The sequence below is a fragment of the Trichogramma pretiosum genome, unplaced genomic scaffold, assembly GCF_000599845.2.
Source record: "Trichogramma pretiosum strain Unisexual culture from Peru unplaced genomic scaffold, Tpre_2.0 scaffold63, whole genome shotgun sequence".
In the NCBI taxonomy this organism is placed as follows: domain Eukaryota; kingdom Metazoa; phylum Arthropoda; class Insecta; order Hymenoptera; family Trichogrammatidae; genus Trichogramma; species Trichogramma pretiosum.
The window spans coordinates 782,108-804,049 of record NW_019640834.1 but is presented as its reverse complement, the minus strand read 5'-3'; the positions used below and the strand labels follow the sequence as shown (position 1 = coordinate 804,049).

The 21,942-nt window shown below is 32.4% G+C and overlaps 2 protein-coding genes across 4 annotated transcripts in view; both read right to left on the bottom strand.

Moving 5' to 3' along the window:
* LOC106654517 (neural-cadherin) overlaps positions 1 to 12,573 on the bottom strand; it is a 28,597-nt gene extending 16,024 nt beyond the window's left edge. Inside the window, exons 1-10 of one of the 2 annotated variants that reach the window (XM_023463452.1) lie at positions 12,362 to 12,573; positions 7,677 to 9,154; positions 7,523 to 7,531; positions 6,765 to 6,956; positions 5,538 to 5,784; positions 5,121 to 5,340; positions 4,727 to 5,003; positions 4,062 to 4,657; positions 3,834 to 3,980; positions 3,546 to 3,737 (exon numbers count right to left, since the gene is read on the bottom strand). In XM_023463452.1, the coding sequence (XP_023319220.1) occupies positions 3,546 to 3,737; positions 3,834 to 3,980; positions 4,062 to 4,657; positions 4,727 to 5,003; positions 5,121 to 5,340; positions 5,538 to 5,784; positions 6,765 to 6,956; positions 7,523 to 7,531; positions 7,677 to 9,096 (3,300 nt within the window). In that variant the 5' untranslated portion in view covers positions 9,097 to 9,154; positions 12,362 to 12,573. The remainder of the gene's footprint in view (positions 1 to 3,545; positions 3,738 to 3,833; positions 3,981 to 4,061; positions 4,658 to 4,726; positions 5,004 to 5,120; positions 5,341 to 5,537; positions 5,785 to 6,764; positions 6,957 to 7,522; positions 7,532 to 7,676; positions 9,155 to 12,361) is intronic. The other variant, XM_023463453.1, reaches the window with a different exon arrangement.
* Positions 12,574 to 13,261: 688 nt separating this feature from the next.
* On the bottom strand, positions 13,262 to 19,991 carry LOC106654653 (tyrosine aminotransferase). Of its 2 annotated transcripts, none has more exons than XM_014374611.1 (11): positions 19,562 to 19,991; positions 18,340 to 18,444; positions 18,000 to 18,067; positions 17,720 to 17,878; positions 17,231 to 17,422; positions 16,616 to 16,698; positions 15,934 to 16,003; positions 15,584 to 15,712; positions 14,703 to 14,786; positions 13,690 to 13,788; positions 13,262 to 13,616 (listed from the first exon to the last, which is right to left on the bottom strand). In XM_014374611.1, the coding sequence occupies exons 1-11, from the start codon at positions 19,710 to 19,712 to the stop codon at positions 13,470 to 13,472; spliced, it is 1,287 nt and encodes a 428-aa protein (XP_014230097.1). In that variant the 5' UTR covers positions 19,713 to 19,991; the 3' UTR covers positions 13,262 to 13,469. The 2 variants fall into 2 exon arrangements, with proteins under 2 accessions (XP_014230097.1, XP_014230098.1); XM_014374612.1 differs by lacking the exon at positions 19,562 to 19,991 and adding an exon at positions 18,519 to 18,646.
* Positions 19,992 to 21,942: the final 1,951 nt, after the last annotated feature.

The window sequence follows — 21,942 nt, the reverse complement described above, 5'->3', positions numbered from 1 at the left end:
AAAAATTATATCTCTTTTATTTTCAACCTTTCTCATCATTTTTTTTGCTTTTGATTTCCATACGGTTTTTATAGATATACTCTATGGAATATTTTCTGAAACTTTATTTTTGAATTTATCACAACCGGCTGTGAGAAACGAAAAAATAATATTTTGGCTTGCATTTATGAAGGAGAGATATAATTTCAAGCTCTTTTAATGATCGTTTCACTGTCATGGCGAATTACATTTTTTTAATAACTTACTTTTCAAAATGATATTCTACAATAATTGCACAATCAGGAAATACATAAAACTCAATTCTGAACCCAAATAAATTTTAGTTGAGACTATGATTAGTAACCATAGTGTCTTGAAAATACATAAATAACTGTCTAACTATCCATGAAAAGTTATAATCATGTCGATTAATACATCTTTCAATAATAAGAAAAGAATTTTCATTTTCTGATGTCCCGAGAGATATGAAGTTGAATCTTAAGTTTCAACAGGACATTACTCCAATAAACCAATTTATCGAAAAAGTTCTTCATCAATTTTTTAATTTACACTCATATTATCAAGAATTTTGCAGATTTTATTCTGTTAATTTGTTTATAAACTATTATTTATCATAAAAGAATAATAATTTTTCATAGAATCATTCTATTGTAAAATAAGATAAAAAGTCTTATATTTTGGCAATACAAAGTCCAAGGTTCAAAGTCAAACGTGTAATAAGTAATTGTAGTGAAATATTCATTTAATATTCATATTTGATAAATTTGAGTTAAAAACCTTCAAAATTTTTTGGGAAATATTCTTAAATGGTGTATTGGGATCATATTAATTCCATATTATACAGTATTACATTTTAATTAATAAATAGTTATAATTGTTAAAAATATTAAAAGAATGCAATAAAATTTAAGCAAAGGTGCACGTTGAAATAAATGAAATGCCATCTAATTTTGAAATTTAATTTATCATTAAGAGTGATCATAGTCTCAACTACCAAAGTTAAAGATCATTTTTAAATTGCTGTAAGATTTTTATAAGTCAAAAATGTCAGAACATTTTTTGCGCCGGAAAAATTTATTTGGGTCAGTGTAGATTTAAAAGAAATAATGAATGTAAGCTAATTAAATACTTTAATTAACTTAACCACATGTCAGATTTTATAATATATAACAACACTATTAGCAATCTCTAAAACCCGGATCATTAGCCAACAGTGCAGCATCAAAATCAAGAGGTCAAAATAATTTTTTCATAAAATTTATGCTACGATCATTTTGATAATGGACTAATTAACTTGAGTAATATAGCGCATAAATTTTTTTTGACATAATAAACAATATTATTATCGTAAAATTTAATTAATTTTTTTTAGTAATTTATTAAAATTAGTAAGAAATTATTACTACTGCGTTGGTTACTTTGATATAACATGTTACTTTTTCAAGCAGAGGATTTATCCTACTTACTGGGAAACAGCCTTCTTAATTGTCATTTGAGCAGGATCATCATTATTTAATCCAAAAAACAAATGGTGCAATAAAAAAATTGAAATAAAAAAGATATTGAGTTTATTCGTTAATACATAAATAATAATTTGGCAGGTACATGCAAGCAATACATTTACGTGTTTAGAAAGTTGTCAGGAATCAAGGATAGGTAGTTTACTAATCTTTTCAATATTCAAAAAGAAATTGTTTTAAAAGGAGTTGAAAAATGATGACAAATAGTTGGCTCAAATTTTAAATTCATTACGTTAACGACACTCAAAAACCGGTGGACGTTACGTTTTTATTACTTCATATGTATTGTTTTTCGGTCATGGCAGACGTATGCTACCCCAATCACAGAAGAAAAAATGTCACACAGCATTCAAAGTTTAGTTTGAATAACATTAAAAAACGCTCTCATCAAAAATCACCCCCTCCAAATGAAAATTATAAAAATTGCTTCAGAAAAGTCTGAATTTATATAAATCTCATTTAAATTGTATTTATCGTGAAAAAAAGAGAAAAAAACAATCAAAATGTTAAAACAAATTCTTATGAAACACAAAAACGTCACCCGTGTGCTCAAGAAACAAGAATAAATAAAGATGAACTGATTAGCGAAAATGTATAATATTTTCAAGTTTATAATTGTGTAACTGTAAGAGAATAATGTATGAGAAAAGAATGAATGTAAGAAGAGAAACTTGAGAGCGAGATCCGTTCCTGTAAAATTCATAAAAAATATTCATAAAATATGCAAGCATGTTCAAAAATTATTTGTATGATGCATCACAAAATGCGTAGATGGTGAAGATTTTTTGTGGGCTCAAAAATCGCAGTTCCCACCTGCTCCTGGAAGCTTAAAAAACATCACTTCCTTTCTTGTAAAAATATTTGTTAGTTTTTCTTACGAGAAAAAACATTCCTTATTTTCAAAATATCACACAGTTTCGAAAGTATCTCGCATTTTTACGTACAAGAAGAAACATTATTAAAAAGTCGGTAAATGTAAAAATAAGCGTAGGTATATTTACTTATGAATACATTTATGTTTCAATATAGATTAAAAATATTCTTTTTTCAACGACCGTGTTTCCATGATTCAAGTTCACAAATTATAAAAAAATTTCATCACATAGTTGTGGTTACTTGAAAAAAACTTCGTGAGCTTGAACTACAAAAGATATTCAAAAATTGCATATGAAAATTATTTCGGATATGCAGATTGTTTTGTGTAAAATTTATTTATTTCTTCTCATACATGAGTTATGTTAATTGATCTACTTAGCCCAACGAGCCTAATGACCGATCGTTTAAGGTAAGTAAAAGCATTTGAGGAAGTTTGGCATAGCTAAAATGTATTAAAATACACTGTGCATATCAATGGGAATAAAATCTATAAGTGCCGTAAAAAAGAAACTTATTCTCGTTGGATATAGTGATAAAAGAAAAGAATCCATTTTTTTTTAAATTGTTAGTATGCAATAAGTATTTCTTTCGAATTTTTGTTAAGGCTATTAAATAATTAATCATAGAAGATCAACGCAGTATGTTCATAAAGGTCTCTAAAAGGATAAACCCGTGTGAAAAAATTTTCCTTTCGCGAAAGTTTAGTGGAACTTACTTTGAGTTGAAAGTTCAATGTTCAGCCTAACTTACATGAACTTGGCATAATCCTTGGCTACTCATACCAAATTTACTTACGCAATTTGAAGTTTGAGAATGTTTCATTAAAGCTTTCCATTGAGTCTTGCAAGGCATCATTGCTGACTAAGTTCATATAAATTTGGTGTTATTGAGAACGTTTACGAAACCTTCACGAAAGAAAAAGTTTTTTACGTGGGTAGTTATAAATGTACTCATTCGAAATAAATTTCTTCGTACGAATACTCAGCGTTAGAAAATTATTGATGATTGAATCAGAGAACATGTAAATTATTCAAGTAGACTTTTCAATAAATTATTAACGACGATTTAAATAGTTTCTCCTATTCAATAGTATTTAAATATAATATGTATAAAAGTATATTGTCATAATAATTCAGTGTGAATACTTACGTCCAATGGTTTTTTCAATACAATCCAACCAGATTCTGGTTGAATTTCAAAGTATTCCAGCCCTTTTTCATCGTTCGGGGCACTCAATGAATAAATAATGGCACCATTATTATCAGCATCTTCATCAGATGCTGATACCCTTAAAATGTTAGTGCCAATACTTGCATCTTGTTTTACATTTTCGACGTATTTCTGTAATAGGAAACAAATGTCGTTGATAATTGCTTACATTAAAAGCTTCGTATTGAAATAAAGAAGAAATGTTTCGCAGTTTATTTTATTACATACTTGTCGATCGAATAATGGTGGATTGTCGTTGACATCGGTGATTTCAACAGTAAAAGAACAAACTCCTTCCAACGAAGGTTCACCTTGATCTGTAGCTTTTACCGTAACCGAAACAAATTTGCCATCGTCACCTTCACGGTCAAAAACCTATAAAACATTGTATAAAGTCCATTGTCATTTATTATGTATTCAATGGAATTTTGAATAATTTATTTCATAAAATCCTACCTTGTTCGTTACAACTTGACCCGTCTCTTCATCAACTGTAAACTTGGTGCCTTTTTGATTAGGCTGTTGCACGATGGAGTATTTAACTTGGCCATTGACGCCCTTGTCCTCGTCGGTAGCTTGAACCTTGATGACTGGGCTGCCATTGGTGGCACCTTCCTCGACCTTCGGATAATACGTGCTGCAGTCCTTGAACACGGGCTTGTTGTCGTTGACGTCGGTGATGAACACGACCACCACGGCCGTGCTCGTGTGTATGTTCTTTTCGCCGTTCGGGCAGCAGGCCCCGTCGTCCATGGCGGTGACGTTGAGCTCGTACTTGTCCCGCTCGAGGGATATCTCCTTGTTGTGCAGCCGAATCACGCCGGTTATGTCCTCGATGACGAACTGGCCCGAGGAGACGCCCCCGCCGACGAAACCGAAGCGCACGTTGTCGCCGTCCTTGTCGGACGCGACCACGGTCGTTACCAGGGTGTTCGGCCCGGCATTTTCATCCACGTTTGGAGTGTAGACTTGTTGCGAAAATTTGGGCTCCTCGTCGTTTTTATTCTTCGTGTAAATGCGAACCGTCGCTGTGCCGCTCTTAGAAGGCTCTCCTAAAAATGTATGATATTGTTAGTTACAATACTGCACTATAAATTGTATTTAATAGGCATTTTACATACCCTTATCTTTCGCTGTTACAATAAACTCGTAGTACGCATTATTATTATCCGCATCCAGCTGTTTATTGTTGACTATGATGCCGTTGGAGTCGACGCTGAAGTGATCGTCCGATACGAGATATTCTATTTCCGCATTGGCACCCGAATCGGCATCCGTAGCTTTGACTTTGAGAATACTCGTTCCCAGTGGTATGTCTTCGTCGACGTTATGTGCCTGATAATCTGGTAACTCGAATTTGGGTGCGTTGTCGTTTACATCAGAGACGCGTATCGTTAACTGCAAATTCACATTTTCATCACTATTTTTCATCCACACATTTTAATTATCAAGGTTTGAATAATAAACTAAAAGATTGAATATTTTGCAAGGCTTTTATGAAAAAAAAATTCGAACCTCGACGGAAGTTGAAAAGCCTCCCGAATCTTCGGTAGCAGTAACTAGTAATTGGTAAATGTGGGGTTGTCGAACATCTTCGAAATCCAATTCTTTGGCAAGTTTCACAATACCGGAATTTGGACCAATATTGAATGTTCCCGCTGCGCCTTGACCTTGAGCTTTCAAAGTGTAACGTATTTCTCGATCGGCAAATGATTTAGCTTTCACAGATATGATACTGAAAAAAATTGTTTTCATGAGATAACATTATAAAAAATAGATCTATTTTTTATAATTCATAAGCTATGCAGTGTACCATACAATACACATCTCGATTTTTTTTCAACTTGTTAGCAGTTATCGCTCAAAGTTGTAAAAAAGTGATGGAATGTTAGCCAAGTTTATAAAATAATATTTAGCTATAAAAGAACTCACTCAGAATCTTTCTTCCTATTTTCCGGTATTTCTGCTTCATAGGCAGTAAGGTAGAATTGTGGAGCTCGTTTTCCTCCTACAATTGATAACCTTTCCTCAGGAGTGGATTGATATCGTCTTTCATCAATGCGACCATTTTGATCTTCAGCTTTGACATACAAGACGTATTCCATGTCAAGTTGAAATGGATCTGACCCTCGAGTACGAACCACTCCTGAACGTTCGTCGACTTCAAACCGTCCACCAGCTGAAAAACAGAAATATTTCTCGATGTTAATACTGTTAACCGTGCTATTACTCAAATTATTAATAATATTTTGTTCATAATTTTCATTTTGTGAAAATAGATAAATTTAAATTTGATAATTATTTGATGTGTTTCGAAAAGGTTAAAAAAAACTTAACTTTAAATGCAGATTTAATGTAAAATCAGACAAATTACAGTAACCGATATTGATTTTTATTTAAAGTACTTATACATTTAAAACTCGTTGGAAATTAATGTTAAAAGTCCTGATTTATTTTTCTTACTTGAACTCCACACAAAATTCAGGAAAATACAAAGATAATTAATGTCAGTCTCTACCACTAGATGGCGAGTACCTTTCCTCTCTTAAAATTCCTCTCTTAACATAATGATGACCCTAAAAGTGAAGCCAATCTATTCGGCCTCTGAATGGTCGAATGACTTTTGACTCGAGTCGAAACGTAATAAAGTGACATTTACGGTCAAAATAACAACTTTTTCGAAACTGACTAAAAAAAAATGTACGCGCGCGGAGCACGTTTAAGGTTACTAGTATCTGTAAATCTGCAAGTAGTAAAGTCAAAATAACTGTATAAATCTAATAACAGTTTTGGGGAGTTCCTGTAATTAATGTAAGATTCATGTTCAAGCATTGATGAAAAAAATATTTTAATGCGATTCAAATAACATTAATTTTAATGATTTTACCGAAAATAAAATCTTAGTGAAGTGAAAAAACTGCCTCCACATTTACACTAATTTAGGAGTAAATATTTTCAACGATGTAGCTTAACACTTCGTTTGCATGATGTTTCGAAATTCGAGACAATAAAATAACATTATTTTGTGCCAAGAGAAAACTTGAATTTTCCGAATAATTAACCTTGCAGATAGGTTTTTTTTCATCTTTTCGAAGTACTTTTAACAATTCTATTAAAGAAATATTTGTTTTATTTTTTAAAAATTGTAAGTATACATACTTCGATCACGAACGATGAAATAATGAATATTGCTGTCTGTATCAGGATCTCGGGCTTGAAGTGTAAAAACGTGTGTATTTGGTGGAGCATTGAGTTGTACCACCGCTTGCATAGGTAATGGCCTATTTACAAAGTATGGAGGCTCGTCGTTTACGTCTTTAATGTTAATAATCACTCGTTGGTTGTCCGTATCTATAAATAATGATTTTTTAATTAGTATTAAACAAATGTTTCGTTTATTTTTCATTATTTTATCGATTTTTTTTCAGTTGTAAAATAGCACTTGATCATCGGGTTTTTTTGGACAAGCATGACTTTTTAGGGTAAATATTTTGAAAATTACTAAAATCTTAGAAAATAAATATTATCACGGAAAAGGAAACAATGAGAAAAAAGTGTTCGTAATTTTTTCTACAAGAATCGACAAAATAAAAACCTTGAATGAAATTTTTTAGTTTGGAATATTTTGAATTAGACTCCATACGATCACAGCAATACAAGAGTTTTCCATGCAGTACTGCCCGAGAAAACTAACTACTAGAAATTTTTTTTACAAATTTGGAAGTTTTTAGAAAAAAAGGCTGCAATACTTTTCTCTCAAATTGCGTTAATAACGAGTGAGCTTTTGTTTTATTATTTTAGATCATTTCGTGTTTTTTTTTCAAGCATCAGACACAGGGCGATGGTATTATGGTTTTCATAAAAAATACTTTAATCACAACTTTTAAAGTGATGCAATTTCTAAAATCAATACTTACATTGATAACCTTTTTGCAGCATAGTAGAAAAAAAAATAATATCCATTAATCATATGATTGATAATATTATTTTTGTGTATTTTAAAATGGTTCGAAAAATTGAAGAAAATTTAAAACTCTGATGTATTGAATTGCTTTATTAAAAATAATTTACCTGTATTAGTTATCGTGACCCAAAAGTCGATGGTTTTTTCGGGCCCAAGCTCTTCGTAATCCCACTTCTGTTTGACTCGTACGGTGCCGTTGAGACCGACCGTAACCCACTTGTTGTCGTCGCGAATTTTGTACGTCTCGCGCTCGTTCTCCTTCTCCAGATGGAAAACGACTTTGCCCTCGCTGTCGCCGTCCGCCTCGGTGAACTCGATCTTCTTGGTCGGCCTGACGGCGCGCGTGACCCTGCGCTTGCGAATCTGGTGAACCTCGTGCAGCATGACGTTGTCCTCGGCCTCGTCGCAGATCTTGGCGTCGACGTCGTTCAAGCTGGGATCGTACTTGGAGGTGGCCGACTTGGAGGTGAGCAGTCGAACGAGGACGCGAGCCGGCACCAGGGCGCTCAGGCTCGATTCGCGGAGATCGCGCACCTGCACGAACAGCTCGATCTCGTGGTCGCGATCGATCGGCAGCTGCGGCTCGTTGGCCAGCAGCAGCTCGCCCGTCTGCGGCTCGATCACGAAGTAGTTGCTCGGCGAGACGAGCCTGTAGGCCAGCGAGTCGCCGTCCGCGTCGGTGGCCTTGACGCGGCCGAAGCGAGCGAAACACCGCCAGCGCGCCTCGCGCTCTCGACCGGCCAGCAGAGCCGCCAGATTTTCCGGCCAGAGCTCGAATTTGTAGTCGGTGCTCTCGAACACCGGCCGATTGTCGTTCTGATCGATAATGCGAACTAGTCCTTTGGCGCTGGCGTAGCTCAAACCGTCCACGTCCTGGGCGCGCAGGAGCACTTGGGACTCGGAGCCGTCCGTTTCGCGATCGAGAGGCCGCGCAGTCACCAGGCTCACCGTTTCGTCCGGTCTGAGGAGGGTCACGTTGAAGCCGGTTTCTCCGGCGGCGGCTTGCAGCATGAAATTTCTGGTGCCATTTTTATCCGGCAGTACTTCGATCCGCACGGGAAAACGTCCTTGCGCTCGCAGCTTCGGTAAGCCTTCCAACGGAGTACCCGCGGCGGCGTTCTCCTCGATCTCGGTCTCTCCCAACGACTCGGGCTGCAATCGCAACAGACTGCTGCGCTCGAGCACGTGCACCTCCAGCTCGTGCGTCTCCGTGCGATTACCGTTGAACTCGTTGTCGAGCAGCAGCAGACGCACCGGCTGACCGACCAGAGCGCTCAGATCGGCGGTGGTCATGAGCAGACCGTTTTCCAGCAGCGTGAAGAAGCGACCGAAGCCCGTCTCGAGCAGCTGCAGCTTGTGACTGCCCGCGAAGCGTTTCACCACGTAGCCCGGATGCACGTCGTCCGGGAGCACGGCCTGGAGACCGGGGGAAGTCTCGACGCTCGGCTCGCTCCACGCGCCCGTTCTCGCGCCCTTCGCCAGGCACAACGCCCCGAGCAGTAGCCACCACATCCTGGATGTCAACATTTTCCAACTGGGCTCGCGACTTTTCACAGCGACATTGACATCAAGAGAGCTTCTTCACCTGAAACGAGACACGCACAACTGTTTGTTACTACACGTTCAGCCTAATTTCAACATTTGAATTGTGCTATATCTATCAAGTTTAAATTAATGAAATTCTTGACAGTCGAAATTTCAATGAAGTATATAAAAATGTTGATATAATTATTTCGATTGAATGTATTAACCACAATCTGCCCTCAATAAATTTACCCGAAATTTGTAAAGTTCACGAAAATTTAACATCATAAAAGTAAGAAATGCCAATTAGATTTTTTAATTTCTTGCGCAGTGATGTCACTAACTGGATTTTTCGCGAGATAAGAAAACCAGGTAAAACTAAAAAATAATTTTTTTAACTGCAATAAATTTGGATGCTCAACACAATTTGAAATTCCATTCCTATTTTTAAAAATCTTATTTTAGTTCTAGAAATTTTTTTCAGGTTGTCATAATAATTTTGAATAATTTTATAAACCATGATTTTTAATTAATACTTATATAAAACAAGTTTTATCTAATAACAAACGTTATTTTTACTCATGTTAGTCAAAAAAACATATAAATTTTACTCCTCTAGAACTCTCAAACTAACTTCCCACGACATATTTTAATAAAAGATAAACTTTATCTAATTCACACATAACATGCTGCATGCACCATTTTTAAGCTAATCAAGTTAAATTAGATAGAGGAAGAATCGCAGAGTACTCGTATTACTCAAAAATAGTTTTTTTTAAATATTGAGAAATTTTCTATCATTGTGCACACATTATTATTTTTCAAAATGTCTAAGAGCTGACTAGTATATTTTTAATATCATAAAAAAATCAATATTTTTTATGTCTATCATATCCATGTCCAAAGCAACAACTAAACTCCTTTAAAAATGTCTTAAAATTAGTTATTATCCAATTATTGACAAACAGTATAGTATATTACATGCATAGGGAGAGAAAAACTGGAAAGCCTCAGAAGCACGGCCGAAACTACGATGAGTATTTTAGAAACCGTACTTTGATTTATACAATTATTTTGACTTTACCATTTGCAGATTTGTAAATAAAGTTGCTCGCCATCTAGTAGTGGAAGCTGGCATTAATTATTATTGAATTTTCATGAATTTTCAATCAAAATGTTATTTGAGTACAAAATTAGATCTTTTTAATCATCTTTTGCATTAAAAATATTTTTAATAATTTTTCCTAGTTTTTTCTGCGGTTGATTTAAAAAAACGTACTGTTACATTAATTTTCAGTTAAAACTTCATGTAAAAGTACCTTAAATAAAACTCAATATCGGTTACATTAATTTTAATGCCTGATTTGACATTGAATCTATTTTAAATTTAAGGTTTTTATTACACTGTACGATGAGTCAGAACTTTGAAAAGTAATAGGCTCTATGAAAATTTATAATGGTCTGGTTTTTGTCTGAGGCATAGGTGTCTCGCATACTTCTTCTTTATTGTACCAACTGACAAATTAACACTCGTATCTTCCCCAATAACCATTATCAACAGTTATGTTCGTGATTTTATGAATTTCGATACACCCTAATAGTGATACAAAAAAATTTTAGTAAATTAATAACTTTTTCTTAGTGATAGGATTCGAACATTTAATTTAAATGTTCGAATCTAAACAAGCATAATTACTTAATGTCCTATGAAACTAAATTAAGAATTTTGTAATACTATATAACACTATTTCAATAAAATTACGACTTTCATGTTTTTAAGGAAGGGCCATAGCAGAACGCAAAAATATTTATGTCTGCACTGATAAATTCCAATGAATGAACTTTTCAGTTATATTATAAACAAAAGAAAAAATTTTATTGATAACGTTGATTTAAAAATTGTTGTTTCAAAGTGGTGCCCTTTAATTATAACTAAAGAAAGAAATAAAACATATCTCAAAAAACAAATTGATTATTAGGGAGTATTTATCAAATTTGTTTCATACAGAAGAATTATGTAAAGAAAATCCTTAGAGCAATTTACAAAAGCCAATGAGCTTAAAATAAAGCACAGACAAATAAAAAAAAATAAAAGCTCCTTTCAGCTATAATTTCCCTCTGTATCGATTACGACATGGTAGATTATCATTTGATAGTACAAAATGGCACGCACACTGACACTTATAAGTCAGTTCACAGCCGTCAACCGAAATTTGCGCTGGCTATTTCTCCTTTAATCTATTCTTGTCGTGTGGACCACAATTTTCGCTCTTACTATCGGCGATGCTCTCGCGCATGCGTCCAGCGTAGTACTCACTCACATGTATATTTTCCTACTATCATACTATGAAAATTTACTACAATTGTAGATTATAGACGATATTCAAATGAATTGGAACTACACAAAATGTATCAAATCTTATTGTACGATCAAAAAGTATTCGTTCAATAAAACTGCAATTATTTTAATTAAAATAAATAAAATCATGTAAGCACACGAACATTTTTTAGGAAATTGAGAAAATTCTACGATACCTAAAGGTATCTCAGAAATCTTAATTTGATTGACATTAATTAAAAATTTTGCTCTTTATAAGTTGTTGGTTTGGCATGAACCTTTGTGAAAATTTTCAAAACTTTTAAATATTTTAATTTAATTTAAAAATAACTTAACTTTTATTCCTACTTCCTACTCAGTGGTTGTTATATTCAATTTTCATACACGCACACACCCACACACATACGCACACGACATCATACATTGTATATACTATATCATGCACAATACATTTCACTATAATTGAAGATGAATAAATATTATTGAACCGAATTTTATTGAATAAAAAATCGAAAAAATTTATTTAAACAATACATCTAGTGCAATTGTCAAAACAAGTGAATTTTGTATCACACGAGAAAAATCGCTGAAGTATAGGTAAATGGGTGGGAGCAGCAACCCCTCGGTGTACCGTCAGGTCGAATACCCTTACGAATCCAGTGCCGTACAATTTCTGTACGTTGAGTTCAACCCAAAATAAATTCGAGCTTATATAAATTTTTTACTTTATAAAAAATGTGCAAATGCATTAATTTATAATTTATACGCGTTTGATGCTGAGATTTTAAATATCTAAAAAAAATTTTAATTTGTCAAATTTTAATAATATCCAGTCAATTAACATTTTCAGAGGCTAATTTTGTCTAAAGTCATAGGAAACTAGATTATTCATAAATTTCACTGCTAATTCAAATGCAATAAAACGCTTACCTGTACGTGAGGGTTAATAAAATGTATTCCCCTTGAAGACTTTCAGACTTTCAAGCTCTGTAAAGCTCGTCTAGTTTGACACTTTGCACACGAGAATACGAACACAAAGCTGAAGCATTATTTGAGAACAGTTTGATATTTTAACAGTAATTCCCATCATTTAATTGACATAAAAAACCATCACTAACACTGAAAGTACTTATAATTGTGCACCGCCGATACAGTCTCAATTTTTGTATACAAATTATGAAGTATAATCGTCCAATGAACCCAATCAAATCGATCGATTGAGGGCCTTGAGGCCGTTTCTCAATACTTCCGGCATGCAGAGGCGAATGTTATAGTGTACCTGCAGCACTGATATTCTAAAGGCGCGGCGATGGGCACTGTGTAGCTCTGGAAAACATCTCTTGCATGGCTCGGTCGATAGATCGTGTACGCTCTGCCGTCGTGTCCCCACCCACGGGGCTGCAGAGAGACGCGTGCGCATGAAAATAGTATTCAATGATTGCTATTCTGTTCGCCGTACGCTCCCCCGCCCGCCCTCTCAATATATCACCATCACCCTAAACATTTGGCAGTTTCGCAGTCCTTTCATTGTATCCCATGGTATATGAGCGACTATGCGAGCTAAGAATTCTTCCAGCTCAAGAAAGCCCTGTAATTTTTGTCCGTGCAAGAATTGACAACGAAAATTCGAATTCCACCATTACAATTCATTATCGCATATAGTTTATTGACCCGTTTTTGAATTTAGTATCTAATGTAAATATAAATGTTCAAAGCATTCAGTTTTTTATGCTGCTTTTTTTATACTTTAAAATTCAAATACACAATTCATCAAAATTAAATGTTCTTTATTAACAGATCATACAAATTATAACGAAAAAATTTCCGCATTGTTGATATGTATTTTTAACGGTTTTTTTTTTTTATAAAAGTACGTATTTTATGTTTATAGGTGCTATAAAATCTAATTGAAGAGAATTTTTTTACAGACTATAACTTATTTTATATTCTCACAAGTTTACAGCTTTGAAAGTATATTCCTCCTTCATAAAATCATTTAGTTTACGAAACATTTTGAATCGAATTCAATGTCCTTAACTCAATTAACTATGACAGAATTATTTATATTATTTAAATTTTTGGCATGGTGTCTATAACAAAATTCATTTATGCGAAGGCAAGCTTCTTCCAATAAATGTTTGGGTATTGTGATTACTAATCTCATATACGATGGATAATCGAAACACTGCAAAATAAATAAATTTTAGCAAACTAATGAAAAACAAATGTTTAGTAACCAATTAGCTTGTATAATTTACTTGTCCTGGTAAGCAGAAAACTGATTCTTCGGCTAGTAATGTTTTTACAAATTGAAGCTCAGAATCAAACTCTGGAAAGCTGGGTAGATCGATATGAACCTGCGAAAATTCATTGATGACATTTTTTTCATGAATTATTTCGATTTCCTTATGTAGTGAGTCATAATAATCAAAAAATAGTCAAAGAATAAGTATTATTTCTAGTCAATATAAATGTGATGTCTCTGATGAGTTTTATCTCTTCCTTCTACTGTCGTACTTTTTTCCCCATTGGCGTTGGCTCGAGCACAACGATCAATAATATGAAAACAGTTACAATTATACTTAATACTTTTTTTCAACTAATAAAAAGTTACTTTGTCAACGTCCTTCAATAAAAAAATGTAGTGTATGAATTTTATTACCTTAATATGGAAAAAAAAATTTAAATATTTTATGGTTTAGTAACAATTTATTATAGTTAGCCCAACAATATTAATGTTATTTTGGCAACTACAATTATCAGAGATAAATTTTAAGTTACTACTTTTCTAACTTAGTAATAAGCTATGGGTACACTTCGAATCTTACCACTTCGGTTTCAAGAGTTCATCTCTCTCGAGAATTAAAACTAATTTAATTTTTAGCTAGACAGTAAGTTTCCCTGAGATGATGGTTATTTTAAAACTACATTACGTCTTCAATTAATTTACGTGAGATAAATATTCTTTCAATAATATTAAAGTTTTCATTGGTCTGCATACTTGTAAACATAAGTGTGTTCAAAAATAGCTACTAAATTTAGTAATTATTTGATACATTCACGAAAAATGAAAAATTCCATGTACAAATGAAATTAAACAAAAAATCAATTATTTTTATGAGATTTCAATGCATCCATTTTTGTAAAACATATACAAAACCTTACATATTTATATTGCTCTTTATTCTGTGAATACACGACTATCCTTCATACATCATGACAAAAGAAACAAAAAATTGAAAATAATAGATGTAATTATGTTACAACTCACCATCATGTACATCGCCCCATCCGGCATGATAGGTTTGAGCCCGGAAATTTTCGAAAGTAGTTCATAAGCTAATAAAGCATGAGTCTGTAATTATTGAATGTATAACGGTCATGAATTAAGTTAAAAAATTTGAAATATTGTAAATGGCTGAAAAAAGTGAGGTATTATTCCATAAAACTAAATCCAATTTTAAAAAATTCAGTTCATAAAAGAGTTAAAAAGTATGAATAAACTATAGAGTCCCGAAAGTTACAGCAACGAAACTTTACAATTGGTTTAAGGATAAACTTTATAGTGTAGGTACAAATAAAGCTTTCTCTCACTTTTAGTTTTATGATTTACATATGATACAAAGGAAAAAATATTTTGAACAATAATTTTTGAACCGGTAAAAAATGTTACGCGTGACTTCGCGTGTATACTGAACAGGAATTGTACAACTTAAACTTCGTGCACGTAAAGGTATTTCGAAATCAATTTTACCTTCAATTGTGAAGCGATAATATTAAAAAGTGATCAAGTTTACTCATATTTTCAAATTTTGATGAGTACAATCTTACAATATAATAACGCTCCTATCCCATTTTTATTGACGAAAATTAATTGAACCGAAGTAACATTTAAAACTAAGTATATCAATTTTTAATGTTTACATTTTTATTCGGACTTTATACAATTGTATTAAATTTAAAACTGTAATGACCGTAAACTTCTTTAGAAAGTGTTGGATGTAAAGTAAAGAAAAATTAAATCCGCGTATTAGTATTTTTAAAAAATTGAAAATATCATCATCAAATTATGAAAAAAATATTAGTTAGCTTTATTGATTGATTACTTCATTAGCTGTGCATGCATGATTTAAAAAAGTTAATTAATCTTACGTTTAAAGTTAATATAACGTCTTCAAAAAATTGTTGCGGAGTATTTTTCAATATTTGTGCGAGCGCTCCTTGGACAATGGTGTTACTTCCAATTATTCTTTGACTCAGGCAATTTAAAGCGTTACGTATCTATAAATAACAACAAAATCACACGGATATTATCTGTGTACAAATGGTATAAGTGTCATTTTTCTAAATAGTGCTGTACAAATATTATAGTTAATTTTATGTAACGGCTTTGCGTAGTACAATTAAGTACGTATAATCATAAGCGTGTAGTCCAATAACCACGGTAAAGTGCAAATATTTTAATTTAACATTAAAAAAATTGAAAATATTTAATAACTCACTTCTTCGTTTAAAATATGATGTCGATCGTGTATAATTATCCAGCCCATTCTCCAACCAGGTACTAAAAATCTAAATTAAAGACCAATATTAAAAATAAAATTTTAAAAAATGTCAACTATTTAAAATAATTGTTTAATTTATTTTGAAAAAAATTCTCTTCATTTCAAGACGTAATTTGAAGAAACCAAATCTTTTGATTTTGAGTTTGAATCTACATAGCAATTAAATTATCCATCAAGGGCTGTAAAACAAAAGAGGAAAGTAGTAGAAACGTTTTGTTTTGTTATCTGATTAAATCTTCAAAGACTGAAAATTGAATCATGCTTTTCGATCCAAAGCCTTGAAATTTCACCTTTAAAGAGAAATGAAAGATTTTTCGTTTGTAGATTTGAAAATGTCATCTAGTGGTAGAATATAACACTACTCAACGAAGCAATGACTTATCAAAGACACCTATTAAATGATATCATACCCAACGAAAATGTACTTATATACTTAAAAATACTTAAAATAATTCATTTCATAGATTTAGACCAAAAAAAGATTATCCGAACATTCATTATTCAAAAAGTTCCTCATCCCTTAGAGGACTAGCATTTTAAGAATCTCAAAAAAAACTTTAGTTTTGGAATAGAAAAAATATTTTTTCTCTTTTTGATAAATTAATTCTTCAACTCATACCTCTTTGTTAAGCCACTGCAAGATAATATTGGAACTTCAGTAGACACAGATGCCAAGGAACAAAATATTTTTCCTGGAAAAACCTAATCAAAACAAAAATGAATAATACATTTTATACTAACATTCAAATTTTTTAGCAGACCATTTTCTTTGGGTGCGTGTATTTTAATGTGCAAGAATATTGCAAAGTACATGTGAAAATGGAGGGTGAATTTTTGGATACAGGTATAAGTCACAATAATCTTTTTTAGTTATAAAAATGTCATTCAAAATTCATCTAATTCATTCTCACACCATTATATAAGTCGCATTTTACTTCAAATATAATTTAAATTAATTTTCTTATAATGATTCCTGTGAAAAAAGTTCAATGTTTGTTAAAATAAATAATATTACAAGATAATCAATATTAACCCCAGCGGTCGAGATATTTGTCTTTCATACCAAATTATAAAAAAAAATCGTATATACAGTACGGGAGAAAGGAGAGAATGTCTTAGATCACATGTTTATCACTCGATGCTTCGGCCTGGGACATTTTTTACTTTTCCTCCATTATTGTGTAATATACTATGAAAATACATGACAAGCACGCAAAATATATTAAAAAATTACCATGTGTTCGTAAATTTCATCTGCGATTATTGGAACGTAGTATTTAGCTGCAACTTGAAGAATATCCAATAAATGATCACGACTAAATACAGAACCGCAAGGATTTGAAGGATTGTTAATAATTATAGCTGCCGTGGATTCATCAATCTGAGCTTCCAAGTCATTGAGATCTATCTCCCATCCAAATTCAGGCTAAAAAAATGTAATACCTTTTATAAGTGTTTAAATTCAACTTTAATTTAGCCTAAACTTTAGCTCAAAGTAAATTCGATGCAGCACTTTTTTTTTTAAATCACAAATTTGCCAATACTGTTAAGCTCTTGTGCTATAAAATTGTATGCAACTTTTGTAGCAATATGATTTTGCAACATAACTCGTGATGAATTTGCATTTGGTTCGTACCACAATTCTACGATTCGCACACATACGCGAATATTCTAACGAAAAGTTGAGACTAAATGGTGTAAATAAAGTTCGATTAGATCTTACTTGAAGGTTGTATGACTTAACGGTTATGCCCAATCCTTCTGCTAGTGTGCGATAAATTGAAAATCCTGGTCTAGGTATAATAATATTTTGACCTTCTCTTGCCAACGCTGTAATACATAGGTCGAGGGCACTTGAACAACCGCTACACAATACTACGTCCTGTAAATTTTTATTGACTGTAAATGACACTCGTTAATTGTGTAATACATTTTATGTAGTTTAACGTGGCGAAAAAGTTCACAAAAATTTCAAAATTCATAGCCACATTCAAACAACTCACTTTGAATTGGACATTAGTAAATTCATTTGAACTGTATTCAGCCACGGCTTGTCTTGCCTCTTTATAACCTGACGAAAGAATAAAATAAATCTTTCAAGTTTTTCTATGAAAAAGATGTCAATCTATTTGCATAAAACCAATTTTCAAATCTGTTTCCTGAAATGTCTATTAAACAGTATCGGAAAAGATTTAAGACTGCCCTTGAGAATATCAAAAATGAAGAGCCCCATAATGCACTTGAGGAAAATTTTTGACAGATTTTCAGAAAGTAGTATTGAAAAATTGATTTTGGCCTGGCATTGACATCCCTTTAAAAAAAGAATAATTTTTCCTAATATACCTGTGCTTGGGGCATACCCATTATATAATTGTGAATCAATACTTTCATGTACAGCTTTTATCACTTCTTTTGGTGGCTTCAAGTTTCCGAATGTGGTTGGATCACCTGGAAAAAGGATTATAACTTTTAAAAAACGCAAAAAAATAATTTCTTTGTTCATTAAATTACGTGTAATTAACTTATGTAATGTTTCGAATTATTCATAGGAATAGTTCATCCTAGGAAAGGTAATAAAAGCGGAAGAACATTAATTCAACGAGCAAGCAATGGAAAAACTTGGGACTAATGAGAGACTCAAAAGCTTAGATTGACCATGACTTTAGAGATTTGAATGTCAGATCAACTCTAATTGCATATTGGTTTTGGTGCGTTAACCCGTTACGTTACGTAATATCGTTATTACATTGAGACGCAAAAACACGGAACATTGATCTTGATGTAGAGTATAAAAAAACAATGAAATGCAGAGTCATTTTGTGCATCGAGACTGCAACTACGAAATAAACAGACTTAATCAGTGACATAACATAAAGCTGGCATGGTTCCCGGCAGGTAGGTAAAAAATTGAGAACTTAATTAGCAATGATCTGGTTCATAGGTCTGACGGTAGACTTCTAAAAGAGGACTTTTTAGAGAATATTTTTTCGTAAAACAAGAGCGAGTCTATCAGGATATTACTGCAACGTAATAAAACGTTTCTAAAAATCTCGTAAAAAATGATCTCGTTTTTAGTTTAGAAAGATATATTTATCTATATTTAAATCTACAATCTACAATATATGAAAAAATTCAATCTCAATAAAAATTATATCGAGTTTTATTTTTGTAATACATAAAGTATTATTGTAGTATCAAACGAGGCAAATATGATTTTTTAACAAAACTCATTACAGCACTCGCGTTCGGCTCGTGCTATAATCCCTCGTTTTGCTAAAAAACCATAACTACACCCATTAAAAAATATATTATTTAAATTACTTTTGAAAATTCTTATTTCAATCTTCGAAAATTTTCTAGTCCTGAGATATTTTTCAAAACAGTATAAAAACATCTTTCTTCGTTAAAAACGTGTTTTTTATTTTAATCATTCTTTATCAAATGTACAATCTCAATTGAAAACAACTTATTCATTATACTTATCTATATCTATTTGCAACAAAATTAGCAGTAAAACTAATCAAAAACAAAAACATTACTAAAAATTTGATTCATAAAAACTCACCGATTGATAAAGCAATGAGTTGTTTATCTGGATTAGGCTCGACTACAATATTTTCCACGATAGATCTTATTGGATTGTGCGTCCTTTTTGCAATGAGGGATGCTTCAACATTCCAGTTGTTTCGAAAATTTTTTCGAGAATTTTTAGACATGATTGTAAATAGCTTAAGTATTGGATGAAATAATAGCACAATTAATAAAAACTTTAGCGCATAATTTTTTAATTACCACTTTTAATGTATCACTTCATGTAACAAAGTGATTAATCATTAACCTTTTTTCTACACTGTTAATTGACTAATTGGGCGGATTTTTAAATTAGTAAAATATATTGTTGGGGTACGAAGTAAAAATTCAGTTTTGACTGAATTGATTCTTATGAGTTTCTGCAGATACTTGTAACAAGTCGAGACAAGAAAGCTGGAGGACGATTGAACCGGTCTGATCGGTGAACACTCCTTTTACAAACAGGAATATCGTTCATTTATCATTCATTTTATTTTTGCTATTTTGTTTGAATGTTTTAAATTTTACACAAAAATTTTAAAATCGTTCGATTGAAGACGTCATATTCGGTTTACGAGTTAGAAAAAAAATTGTTTTTCAATTGGTATTACCTGCAAGATCTATATCTTCATAAATAGTATTCATGATTTTTATTTCAAGTGCACGGCAGAACATGCATGCAAATCTTCTTGTTTATAAGTCGTAACTAACGAAAAGTTATTTAATACTTATAATGCATCATTGTAGAGAAAAATATTTTAAAAAAACCTCATAAACATGACTCAAAATAAACTTCTAATAATATTTTCAAACTACTATCTTTATGAATTTCTGAGAAAGTTTTTCTATATAATATAATCGTTTTTCGTTTATCAACTCAAAATCATAACGAATATTTTTGACGTCTTTTTGATGTAAGAATTTTGTACTTTATAATTCTGCTTTTACAACCTTTATCAAATAACATTAAGGTGGGGCCCTCCGTATAGTTGCTGTGAACAACTGCGTCAAATTTTAGCCGATTTCATCAGGTAATTTTCCCGGAAAAAAGATCAAAATTTTTGACTACTGTTTTCAGTATAAAAAATTTTGATCCTGTTTTCCGGAAAAACAATCCGATGAAATTGGCTGAAATTTTGCGCAGTTGTTCACAGCAACTTTACGGAGGGCTACACAGTGCTATTTTTTTGAAAATCAGCCTAGATAAAAAATTATTTAAATTTACATTTTTAATGCTTGGCCGGTCAAAATCGGGTCTTTGGCATCACCTTAATAAAAAATGAACTGGTGTGCAACACATAAAAAAAGACCTTCCTAAATTTGACAAATGGTTGCAAATTTGTGAAATGAAGAATTTTTATAATGAAAATTTAATTCTCTTGCTGACTCGAATGAAAATGTTGAAATTTATATATGAACTGTGAGCAGTTTTTCAACTTTTAACATGAAGTACGATAAAAATGTTTCAATGAAATGAGTAGTAAATTTTTTGCAATCACTTTACTACAAAATAAAAATTTCAGATTGTACATTTTTTCCTGTGACTATTAAAACAACTACTAATTTCAAAAAGTTTAAGACTCAAGAAAATAGTAGTAATAATAGTAGATATTGGCACCGCATGACACCGATTTTCGCGTGATGTAAGTTTCACGTTGAGACTCCACAATGTGTTTATAAAACACTCGCAGCACAGGTGTGCTAACCTCACACATTCCGTCGCTATCGTTATATTACAACAACAAAGGACATACGTGCGAATTTTCTCAGGGCCTATCCTATCCTATAAAAGTGGTGAGGATTTTGGCGTTAGCATTTTATACGCGCTGTGATTGGTTGTTCAGTAGCTTGCTTTTGTTTTGTAGCGCACAAATACGAGTATTATAGTAAGTTAAGAAAGTGGAATATTAGCCTACGGACGGCTGAAGACTAATTTTGATTGGTTTTCTCGAGGAGACGCTGAGGTGAAAAGCCGACCTATTGCGTATTTTTACAGTTTATAACATAACCTTTATTTAATTTTTTTATTTTAAATATTGAAAAATGGCAAAACGGAATGAGAAAGAAGAGAGTGCGCGAAGCGCGCTGAAAGTCGGGCTAGTATAAAATAATGTATCATACTTGGAGCATGTTGAGCATATTCATAAAATAAAGTGTACCAACAGAATTAAATGTCACTAATGACTTAAAAATCGTAATTTCTATTACAAAAAAAGTGTAATAGTGCGTAGCAGCTTACGGCACGGTAAAATCCTAAATTTTTAAAATTTTCACATTGGGAATTAGAAAATATAGAAGTATTCTCTATAAACATGCAGTTCAAAGTAGATTGATAAAAACACAAAATCACCATCACCAGGCTCCTCGAATTTGTGA

Bases quoted from the DNA above. Each gene is read 5' to 3' on its own strand.
- LOC106654653 (XM_014374611.1), bottom strand. From the start codon at position 19,712: ATGTCTAAAAATTCTCGAAAAAATTTTCGAAACAACTGGAATGTTGAA. The intron at 18,445-19,561 runs GTGAGTTTTTAT...TCCTTTTTCCAG, and splicing joins ACTCATTGCTTTATCAATCG to GTGATCCAACCACATTCGGA. The intron at 17,423-17,719 runs GTAAGATCTAAT...ACATTTTTTTAG, and splicing joins TTAAGTCATACAACCTTCAA to CCTGAATTTGGATGGGAGAT.